General features: G+C 40.6%; 1 protein-coding gene across 1 annotated transcript in view; it reads left to right on the forward strand.

The window, feature by feature from the left end:
- Positions 1-7551: 7551 nt before the first annotated feature.
- The window catches only part of zcchc24 (zinc finger, CCHC domain containing 24), a 53427-nt gene continuing 48607 nt past the window's right edge, over positions 7552-12371 (forward strand). The window contains exon 1 of the mRNA XM_006630265.3: positions 7552-8097. Within this exon, the coding sequence (XP_006630328.1) occupies positions 7864-8097 (234 nt within the window). The 5' untranslated portion in view covers positions 7552-7863. The remainder of the gene's footprint in view (positions 8098-12371) is intronic.

The raw sequence follows: 12371 nt of genomic DNA on the forward strand, positions 1-12371 counted from the left end.
GAGTCTTCTAATTATTTTTAGTCATCAAAAACTATCAGCATGCCACTTTTCCATCAGAAAATTCTGACCAATAATTTAACAAACCAAATATGGGAAACATTAAATTAATCATTCACACGTTTAAATGGGCGGGTATTTTCTTCATATTAAAACTGTACCCATCTGTATGGTAAGTCAACAATATACAATGGTAAGGGAAGTACTGGCCCAAAATATTCTGACTGGGTTTGATTTAAAAAAACGGGCTAATAGTTTAAGAAACAACCCCAGATTTGCAGAAGGCAGGTATTTAGATGGGGAAAATGCTTAAAGTACCATAATAAAATTCAAAGTGGTTAGTACTGTATTTATTTAAAAGAGAAAAATCCTTCCAAGGAATCGGTCTCTGGATGTGTGCTGGAGCATCATAGGAAAGCAGGTCTGATTGCGTTCTAGGGATCCTGGCCCTCACTGGAGCCAATGTGCACCAGGGGTACGCTTGCTATGGGAGTTCAGAGAGATGTGCTCTGTGCTCTGTGAAGGCCCACTTTAGGCAAGCAATGTGTGTACAATATGTATGGCTCACTGAGCATGTAGGTTACCAAGACTTGTGAGGAAAAACTTTTTTTAGGGGGGAAAAGGGCTTTTGGTCTAAATGTTCACAGTACATGTATTGAAAGAAGAGCTGGAACAATTCAGTGCATTTGAAAGAATGTAGGAACCCTCACGACATGTTTAACTAACATCAACAGTTTTGCTTCCCAGACAATAAAGTTGTTGTTACAATCTCTCCAATCCTGCAGTTTTGTGTTTCAGGCTTTTGGTGACAAGAATTAGATAGCTCGAATGATCCCTTGCTGCAATGAGATCTACTGGTTTTCAAGACCTCTGTTGATTTATTCTCATAACATTTTATTTAACCACCTTGGAACAGAATTTGGAATTCAATTAGTGTCAGGTAGTTTACAAATCTGAAACAACATTAAAAATCTGTACAACGTTTGCTCTTTAAGGGAGGTACTGGCTCTTTGCTCTTTAAGGGAGGAATTTAATGTAATTGCTCTTTAAATTCCTACTGTGTTCATCCATTCTGGCTGATATTCACAGAAAAGTGTCTGCATACAAGGCTGAAAAATTGAACTCTAAAGATTAGACAGGAGAGTAAGCACATGACTACAATGGGAACCTTCTCCCAGATTTCCCAATGTTGTTACAGCTGTCTTATTAATGTCCATAACAATAACACCTTCTCTGCTTCATTGAATGTCATTGCACATGCAAAAGTAAGGAACACTGTAACCATAAAACTGTATTAAATTATGTTCTCTGACAGGAATTTCATGTTTGTACTACGAAAACGGAAATCGGTCAGTATCCTCCTGTGCTACCGTATACAAAGTAATTGCAGTACTTCAAGTTTCCACTAGATGGAACTCTCTTTGTCCGTTTGTTTTTGTAGGTCTGAAGCTGTAGCCTGAATATTACATCAATAATTCCTCGATGAGATTGATTTCCAACGATTAAGAACAAATCTCGGTAAAGTAAAGCTGACGTTGGAGATTTTGATAGCTACATAAGCACAACTAAGAAATATATAATAAAAAACATTGTCAGCCTTCAAAGACAACATAACAAAGCTATTTGTAAAATACGTTTTTCTTATTAGAAGGCTATGCTAAGAGAAAATAAAGCACTGCCTCCTGCCTAAAAACACATTTTGAAGGGTACCTTCAAAATATTACAATGATAGAAAGAAGTCAGCCTGCACAGATTGATCAAAATGCTCCATATGCACCTTCTTAGACTATGGCATGCTGTACATGTAAAAGACTCACATTTGTTAAACATAAACTTCTCTTTATACTGCTAGTGAAAGCATGTGTTTTGCTCACTCTTGAGGAGTGCGCTGCCTGACAATGACAATGACGTCACTCTGATGGTGTCTGGTTTCAGGCCACAGTCCTGCGGGTGACAAGAACAGTGTGATTGGATGGCACTGAGCCTTAACAGACAGGTTAACCTATAAAACTTCAAACCCTGAAACCCTCACACACCATCCTAACTACACAGTCAAGGAAAGCAAGCTGTGCACATTTACACCTCCTCACCTTCCCTTTACAATTTAATTGCAGAACCTGGACTAAGGAGGCTTTACTTCATTTAGCTGCAAAATCAGCTTTTCTCCCTGCATGCATCTAACTTACTACTTTTGATAATGTGGGGGTTAGAAAGCAGAGATCATTTAGTATCTTGTTTTTTAATAAACATCTTTTTAATCAGGTAAGCACACCCCCTTTATATTTATGCAACAGTGTGTTCTTAAAGTGTCTTCCTGGGAAAAGTTAAGGTTGCTGCTGGAAGAGGTGTTAGTGGGGCCAGCAGGGGTTGCTCACCCTGCGGTCTGTGTGGGTCCTACTGCCCTACTGCCTGTGACGGGGACACTATACTGTAAAAAGGCACCGTCCTTTGGATGAGACGTAAAACTGAGGTCCTGAATCTCTGTGGTCATTAAAAATCCCAGGGTATTCCTCGAAAAAAGTGTAGGGGTGTTACCCCAGCATCCTGGCCAAATTTCCCCCTAGCTTTTCCCAATCATGGCCTCCTAATAATCCCCATCTCTAAACTGGCTTCATCACTCTGCTCTCCTCCCCAATGAGAGCTGGTGTGTGATGAGCAGACTGGCGCATCATCCAGGTGGGGCTGCACACTGGTGGAGGAGGAGAGTCCCCATTACCTGTAAAGCACTTTGAGTGGAGTGTCAAGAAAAGCCCTATATAATTGTGAGCAATTTTTAATATTATTAATAGCATTTGATTCACATGCAGAAACATGATGAAATTTGATTTTTTTTTTAAGGGGGAGATTGTTAGGGTGCTGCACAAGTCCTTTGTTCAATCACTTTGTCTTTGTGGATGAATACTTAGCTGTGCATGCATACAGTATGTAGTGCAGAGGCTGTGGGTAGCGCAGAGGGCTTGTTTGAACAGGAATGTGCAGAAAGACCACAGCTCCCACAGGCATGCAGCTGACAGCTTTTCTGCAACAGGATTTTGCAACTTCAGTGTTTCAGTCATGAGTGACGATGGGAGACATGGTAAAACCCAGACCCCTGCAGAAATGGACCTTTTCAAACTCACATACGGACTGCATGAAAGAGTGGTTATTTCCTGGAAAATGCATAGTTTTGAGAGGCCAGCAGTAGTGCAGAGGGTCAGACTTAACCGCTGAAATGCACTAGATGAATGAAGGATGTGGTGGAATTACTGAGCTCGACATTCTGCAATGGGAGCAACACCCAGTCCTGCACCAGTGTGTCCTCTCCTTCTTGAATAAAAAGACCAGACATCTAGAATAAAAGCGCTGTTGCCAAGGTAAACCTTGTATGTGGATTGTCTGCCCTTTTCAATTTTGGATTGCTCCTATTATTCCAAAGGGTTTCACCGATCACCCCATGGCACAATCCAACTGTTCTTTTCTACCTGCGCTTGTTGTAAAGTCTTCCCCTTTGCTACTTATGTTGTGCTTTAACACACAATAAAATCCAAACAAAGTTAATGTTTGCAACGTCAAAATGACAAATCTACTGTTTGCCAGTGCGATTTAATCTATTGATGCAACCGTTCAATCCATGATTCAAAAGGATGAAATTGCCTAACACATCTTCCTTAAGTTCTGAGCATTGAGAGAATGCATTGCACCCTACCTTAAATTTCTGATGCCAGCTGCAACAAGACCGTTTTAAGTGACACCACTGGGTGAAGTATCACATGCAAACAGTCCACAGGGTCAGCAGTTTGCTTGGAACTCCGTTCAGAGAAGCAGTGAACTCACTCATCCCATTGGGCAGAACCAGGAAACAATATGATCAAGCACAATCTTAATATTATAGCAAGGAAAAGAGCCTTGTGGGACATTAACCACTATGATTCAGCTGTGTGCTCAGGTTTGCCTCCTGCTTCGCAATTCTCAGCCTTTGTTTGTCTTTTTGTGCTACAGTAGTGGTAGCTGTGCTGGTTCTTTGTCCACGGCATGCTATTGGACAATCATAACATCATAATCAGCATGCATAATAAATAAGCAGAAGTGCCTGAAATGGCCAGGTTAAATATCAAATATTAATATCAAATATAATTCCCACCACTTTATTTCAGTCCTGTTTCTCTTCTCTCTGTCCCATTGTCCTCAATGTTATAAATGAATCCTTGAGCACTGGCATTGTACCAGCAGTCCTCAAAACTGGTGCCATTACTCTCGTGCCAAAAAAGCCCAACATGGCTCTCGACGATCTTAACAATTTTCGCTCCATCTCCAACTTACACTTTCTTGCTAAAATTCTAGAACGTGCTGTCACACTTCAGTTACATAACCACCTCATGATAAACAACCTTTTCGAACCCCTCCAATCTGGCTTTTGTCAACTTCACAGCACAGAAACTGCCATGGTCAGAGTCACTAACAATCTTCTAATAGCTTCTGATTCTGGTTCTCTTTCTATGCTCATCCTTCTTGATCTCAGTGCTGCTTTTGACACTGTTGATCTTAACATCTTACTTTCTCGTCTTGAGACTGTGTTTGGAGTTTCTGACACTGCTCTCAAATGGTTCAAGTCTTACCTCACTGATCACTGTCACTTTGTCTCTCTTAATGGGTACAGGTCTTAAATTGGTCTTGTTAAGTCTGGGGTTCATCAGGGCTCAATACTGGGCCCCTTGCTCTTCAGCATTTACATGTTTCCAATTGGTCAGCTTTTAAGATCACATGGCCTCAGCTTTCATTTCTATGCTGATGATACTCAAATATACATCCATACCAAACCTGACACTGATGTGGCTGTCTCTATTCTATCTAATTGCATCTCTGACATAAAAACTTGGATGACTCAAAATTTCCTTAATCTTAACTGTGACAAGACTGAAGTCATGCTTATTGGCACCCCCCATCAACTTCGTAAAGCCAATCCTGTAACCCTATCTGTAGATGGTTCTGTACTTGAGCTTCAGTCTAAATTGAAAAACCTTGGGGTGATATTCAATTCTGGCTTAACATTTGACCCACATGTGCAGCATATTGTCAAAACATCTTTTTTTCACCTCAGAAATATCTCTAGACTACGCCCTATGCTATCACTAGCTGTGGCTGAAAAGCTGATCAACACATTTGTGTTCTCTTTAATTGACTCCTGTAATGCTCTACTCGCTGGGGTATCTAAATCTACTTTGAACAAACTGCAGTATGTCCAAAATTCAGCAGCCAGGATCCTGACCAGGTCTAGTGCAAGTGATCACATTACTCCTATCCTGGAGTCCTTGCACTGGCTTCCTGTCAAATTCTGTGTGGACTTTAAAATCCTCATGCAGACCTATAAGGCTCTGCATGGCTTGGCACCTCAGTACCTGTCTGAGCTACTATCACCCTACTTCCCACCTCGCAACCTTTGCTCTTCTAATTCTGGTCTCCTTACTGTCCCCCAAGCCCGTCTACATTGTATGGGTGACAGGGCCTTCTCCTGTTATGCCCCTAAGTTCTGGAACTCTCTGCCCAAAGATAACAGAGAGTCACCTTCTCTAAACTCCTTCAAATCCAGACTCAAAACCTTTTTCTAACTGGTTCCATTCTTCACCCTTCTGCGTTTCGTAGTACCACCATCCACGGTCTCCTCTGTATATTGTAATTGTGTTTTATCTTGTGTATTCTTTTTATTTATTGTTGTTCTCATTCTGTTAAGCACTTTGAGAAGCCACCTTTAAAGCCACTATATAAAATAAAGTTTATTATTATTATTATTATTATTATTATTATTATTATTATTATTATTATTATCAAGGGGTGTTGGACCAAACAAGTGCACTATTTACAACATTTTCAAGAACTATCAAGCAATCCACTCATTTCACACATCTTCAATGGATTGCAGAGACAGAATTCTGTCACTGGCTGTGACAGTGGATTATCCTTGTATGTGGTACAAGATGTTTATTATGTTTTGTTAGGATTTGTGCAGGAAACATTATAGTAAATGGTGGCAGGCTAGAAGGAACATTGCCAAAGCTCTTAAGACACCCAAACACATCTGAAACACGTATTTCAACATTTTAAGATCGGACATGTGAAACTGCAGAGCATTGATTTTTGGGGGGGGAAATACAGTTAATGATAGTATGAAAAAAAGTGCTTTAGTTCAGAGAAGTGTTCTCATGGCTACATTTCCCTGTAGCCTCAATGCAGTGACAAGTTATATTTTAAAACTCCTCAAAAAGCCCTTAATGCATTCTAACAGAACTCGGAATTGGCAAAGACCAGACTCGTTAGTGATCCCCATTAAGGCTCATGGCTGTAATTAGAAGCATAAAGAATCCGTAAGGACCGCATTCTCCCTGGGAAATGAGAGAATGCGAAGCCGGCATTGATGACTGAACTGAGTTAAAAGCCTGGGAACCTCACCTCTGTCGCTGAATAAACAAAGCCGTTTGTTTACACCTCTCCGTGGGGCTGATCAATGGAATTCACGAGACACGGCACCTCATGTCACAGGCGACACCTGGCAGATCTCCACGCTTTCTCGGGTTTCTTAAGACCACAAGCTGCCCCCCCGCTTAATTCTCAATAGAATCCTTAATATTCCTCCATCCTCCACGATTCCTCACAGAGATGCTAAGCGGTATGTTACCTGGGGTCACACGAGCCCCCGAGCGAGTGCGATCAGGTAAATAATCTGTAGCTTGATGTTGCAAGGTTTCACAGAACGGTACAAGACAACATGAGCAGACAGTTCCCTTTTCAGCAACAGTTTATCCCAGGATCGGTCCATTATAAAATCCAACGCATCCGGATCACTTCACAATTTCAATTCCACAATTTTATTGAAACCACAATTTCAATTTTAAAAAAATCACACACGTCTGGGCATGTATGTGAATATATGTCTGTGAATCGAATGCATATTTTTTAAATTTGATATTAGTTACGTGAAAGGTGGAATTGTCAATAAAGCGAATTCCTGAGACCGCTATGTTAAGCTTTTTAATTTTGTGGTGTAACTTCCTAATACCTGGGGTATCGCTTACTCACCACTCAAAGATATTTATATTTGTGGTTAGGATGTGCACTTCTTAAAAGAAACTCATTACATCCACATCGATAAGACATATTGAAAAATCTATTGCAGGCATTGTATCTTGAAGTGTAAGTGCTGTTAAAATGAGTTTCAATTACGTCTTTCAAACCACATAAAGAGGGGATTCATAAAATAGCTATTGCACAGATACGAAATGCCCGAGAGAGGATCGCGCTTCAACCCGAATATGCGCTTTTCCTGCGAACTCTCAAAACAGCTTCCTTTACTCTGCTGTTGCGGCAGTCATTGCTACAGCCTCGCTCAGCTGTTTCGACAAATATTCACCAGTTGAACCAATCGGTTTCCCGGTCCACATCGGACAGAAGTGATATTAATATTCAACAGGCCATCCAATTATCTTGGCTGGGCATGAAGAGATATGCAAATACATAGAAAGCGGGTATCGCTATTGGCTTACTTGGCTGATGACACAGCCGAGTTTCTCCCAAATATTCATCAAGCCGCTTGCGGCTCCTGCGCAAATAAAGGGAGATAGCGGAGTCCAGGCTGAAGCAAACTTTTTTTTTTTAAGTAACAACTTTTTTCCGCGATGGCTTTTGCGCAACCGTGACTTTCGGGACTAAGATCCCAGCTGAAGGGAAAGATCGCTGGGCAACAACCCGGAGGGAGCAGCGCTGGCCTGGGAAGGCAAAGAGAACAGACGGGGGTGGGAAAAAAGAAATCAGTGAAATTACAAAGCAGATAAAGGAGGTGTGATTTGTTTGAACAAAACGGTGGAGGACCGAGTAAACCCTTCTTTTTTTTCAAAGATGAGCTTGCTGTCTGCCATAGACACCAGTGCCTCTGTGTACCAGCCTGCCCAGCTTCTGAACTGGGTCTACCTGTCTTTGCAAGACACTCACCAGACCAGTGCCTTTGACGCTTTCAGACCAGAACCCAATTCTTCCCACCCGGATCTGAACTACACCAAGCCTGCTGCAGACCTGAGCTCTTCTCTCAATTCCAACTATCTCAACAACTTCTTTCAGCTTCAAAGGAGTGAGGTTAGAGAGTTTGGGTGATTCTTTTTCACTGCTTTTGCCCGTGTACGCATTTGTAGTGCCGCCTGGTCCGCTACACCCGGAATATAGGTTAAATGCCACGTTGTGTTTACTCTCATACCTCTGTACAAATAAATCTGTTTGGGGGAGAAAGGACAGGCGCACGGCTCTGTAGCCTTTTCTAAGATAGAAACCCGCCATGATGTGAAACGGAAAGTTATAGCATCCCAGATTTCTCAACGAATCGTGACCCTGTCGTGTTTGCTGGAGGAGTTTAAGTTTTGACAAGAATAACAAAAGTCAACAAAAGATGCTCTTAGTTCAAAAGCAGCGGTAGAATTCCCAGAATATTACAAAAGGCCGTCTTATTTGTTGTTTAAAAGAAAACTGGTCTCAGTTTACATTTTGTTTAATGTGGAAGTTATAGTGAGCCTTATGGTGACGATTTTATTTTCTTAAGAATTCAACTGACCTCAGTGAATCGTTCGTGAAAATGTTGGATTCGTGGATGAACTCAGCTGACAGCAGCGAGATTGCCGAACTTTTCACTTAAGCGTTTCAGACAATGTAACTACTGTGCTAGAAGTGTGCGCTCATTATAGATGTATTTTAATCGAAGCTCCCCCTTTGTACGCTAATGCATGTCCTGTAGGTGTGACAGGAAAACGGTCCGTGCTCGTGGATAAACACCCCACAGCTGTTGGAATAAATGGTCGTAATGACACGGTGAGGAGGTCGCTGTGCTGTGGTCAGCGAGCAGCTCGGGCAGACGCCGGCTGCGCGACAGCTCGGCTGCCCATTCTCCGATAGAAGCCCCCGGTTTAGGCCGAGACGCTTCGGCACGCTGGAGAGGTTTCGTCTGCGGTGGGGCAACCTTCGGTAGCTGCAAACAAAGCGGGTTTAAATATACTATGCAGGGTGTAACGGGGAAGAAAAAAAAGGGTGTCGTTTCCACCGTGCACTTGGCACGGACGTGTCTGCAGCTCTGGTCTGCATGCAGATTAGATGCCTACCGCTCGGCTGTATTTGGTCTAGTCTTCCTCAAGTAAGACACGACACAAGTCAGGACGGATAATTTTATATGCATTATGTGTGACTTTCATTAACGTTTTGATACTTTTAATATTCATTTTGAACTGTTTTGCTACACCAAATCCTAGTGTTGTATTGTGAAAAAGAATGGTTACAGTAATTCAACGACCGCCTTGAAGTTATTTTATACCTTGAGGTTATGTACTACGATTTTTCTGACAACGTAATGAAATGTTGACAATTACTATAATCCAAATGCAGAACTAAATAATTAAAGGAATCTGCAACTGATTTTTTAAAAAGGTTTCGACTGTATCGTAATATGCCTTGTGTAGCTGTTGTAAATCAAATCATGGTGAAGTTGAAAATAACGAGAGGGATTGCCAGAAATAATCTCCTGTATTATTACTTGACACCTTACTTAATTCCTAATATTTTCCATTGCATTTATTTGATTTTGTTCGTTCCCGATAGCTTTCGATTTTTATTACTTGGTTCCTTCCACACATGACAACTCCTGGATTTCACATAACGTGAGCAGCAAAAAAAAAAAGACTAAATTCATTAAAACACTGGTTTCTGTTTCTGTGTGTAAAAAAACATGTAAGCTTATATTTCCCAGCATAGGTTTGGGTACACTTCTCACTTCTCACATAAGCCTACAGTCGCTATCACTTCAATGGCGATACAATACATTGAAACGGTAACCCTGTGAGTTCCCTTTCAAAAGCAGGCTGAGTGACACACCTGGCTCAAAGTTACAATGACAACATCCCAGCTGGGATTTGAACCCACATCCTCCGGACTCCAGAGCCCTGATCTGTCCTCCTGCCTTGAATGATGTCTCCTTAGGTTTCACCTTTCAGTGGTTAAGTCTTTGTTTGGCTCCGGCACCTTACACTTCCTGAAATCAATCATTTTAATATGTAATAAAGTTCTCCTTACAGCGTGTCAGAATTTACATTTTATTTAAGCATTTATTTTGAAGCAAGCCAGTCAGAAGTAATGTTGATATGGCTTAGTGTCTGTTGTAAACACATACTGTATATGCATTTTCCATTTTTTTAATTAAAAGTGCAGCTACGACACTACACAAAAGTTTGCTCTGTAAATACACATTTTGAAAAATGCTTGCTTGATAACTGAACTGCCATAAATGGTTTTAGTGACGTTCTTCTTTAGTTCTTACAATAAGGCACACATAGAATTATCAATATATGTACTGTCCTGTAGGAGTTCATGTAATGATATACAATAATAAAGCACTAGAAGGGTAATATGGACTATTGACTATAAAAAAGTAGACTTTAATGTAATGGAATACGTTTTGGCAGCTAGATATGTGAATAATGAAAGGATACATATGCAGTCTGTAGTTGTAAAAAAGGACATAACTAGTCTTTTACAATGGTCATGCCAAGTACAGTACCTGTGCCAGAATCAGAGGAGTAAAATGCATTTGGTGTGAGATGAAGGCTAAAGAATTGCATGATCTAATTCTCCCCTAAATGTAACACTGTTAGAGAATCTCCATGTGGGATTATAAAAAATACTGCCTGGGCCAACTGTTGATCTCTTTGGATATGACATTCTTATTTTAATTTTTAGTGTGTTGTTGGTCTTTGGCTCAAGAAACTGTCAAAGCTGTTCCGAGAAATTAGTTACCCTGCTAGTTAGAGTTTAGCCTTAAACTGATAGCTGGCACGTCCCTGACATGATTTCCGAAATAAACAAGGTTTCAAGAAATAGCCTGAGAGGCAAGTCCTGTCAGCAGTCAGGCCAAGATTGAAAAAAAGTCCAGCGTGAGAACCAGGTTTCCATAGAGATGTGTTGATGGAAAATGTGAAACTGCAGGTGAAGGACCCAGTTAAAAGTGAAAACTAAAATCCAGATTGAAAAACCGTAATACATCTTGGGTTCTTCTGATTTGAAAGGTGGTGGACGATGAACAGATGTTCTGTAAGCTCCTATCCAGTTAAAACATTTTTTCAAGAAATGATCCCAAGACAAATTCACTTGGGCTGCTTACAGGAATGTTATTTATTATTTATTTAAAGTTTTTAGTCTGCTTATGTGGACATCGCCACTATCAGATGTTATGCTTTTCCAAAACTGCGCCATGTTAGCCTGCACAATGTGATGAACATAGAGACAGCAGAAACGTTTAGTTTAGAAGTGTTTAGTTACACTTGTATCAGTTTCCTACAAAACTGCTCTTCCAGCATTAATGTATTTCATTTCCTCTATGTTTCCGTTTTCATGCTATATTAAGTATAGTTTATATCAAGTAAGTAAAATAATTTTTCAAGGTGTTAGGGTGAATCAGACAATTGTTGCCCTAAATATATTTTTTGAAATGCAAGATAGACCTATGGAGAGCAAGAGAGATTGAAGTTGAAGAACTACTAGTATAATAAAGTATAATGCTTAGTAGCGGAAAGCGTTCCTTTGTAGAGGGACATGTCTTTATCCAAGCATGTTTCCAATTAAAATACTGTTGCAAAACAAATGGCACATTCTACTAAGTTCAGATTTCCTAGCTAGAAATTGGCAGTACGTTTTTTCTTAGCAATGCAAAATGTTATATACGGGGCTCATGTGAATATGAAATATTAGGCCTACATTTATTTATAGGGGAAAAAACACTTTCAGTAGAAATGTAATGGATACAAGTAGACATTTAGACACAACGAATCAAAGACAATATTTTCTTCTAATATCGTCAACCGTCTTTGTTTTGTATAAGCAGCTATCTGGACACTCCAGTTATAGTTTGGTTTGTTTCGATTCTCTGTTGGCCTTCTGTGCGAGTATCAGCTTTCCTGCTTGCTCTTCTTGGTTGTTTAGTCTTGATCTGCAGAGAAAGAAAAATTATTCAGAGTTTTGTTTCCAGTAAAAGCTTGAAACAAGTATACACATCCCTGGGTAAACTCAAAGCAGACAGAAACATCTGACCTCCCAGTTTTATTGACCACAGCCTATCCTGAGGTGGAGAGTTTAACCCTTCGTTTGCACCTTCTTCGTATCCTGAGCTCTGATGTATGTGTCTATGGACCAGGAAAGAGAGGGCAGTGGCAGTTTAAAAAAATGCTAAGCCGAACAGTGGCTTGGGACAGTAGGAAAGAGAGCTCCTATTGGGATACACAGAAGTAATTTGTGCAGTGAATAGCCCTCCTTGTGTCCTCTTATAGTGCCTATGTGTTAGAACAGCGTTCTGGTGTCAGTGAGCATCTGTTTGGGAAAGC

The sequence above is a fragment of the Lepisosteus oculatus genome, chromosome 4 (genome assembly GCF_040954835.1).
Source record: "Lepisosteus oculatus isolate fLepOcu1 chromosome 4, fLepOcu1.hap2, whole genome shotgun sequence".
Lineage (NCBI taxonomy): Eukaryota > Metazoa > Chordata > Actinopteri > Semionotiformes > Lepisosteidae > Lepisosteus > Lepisosteus oculatus.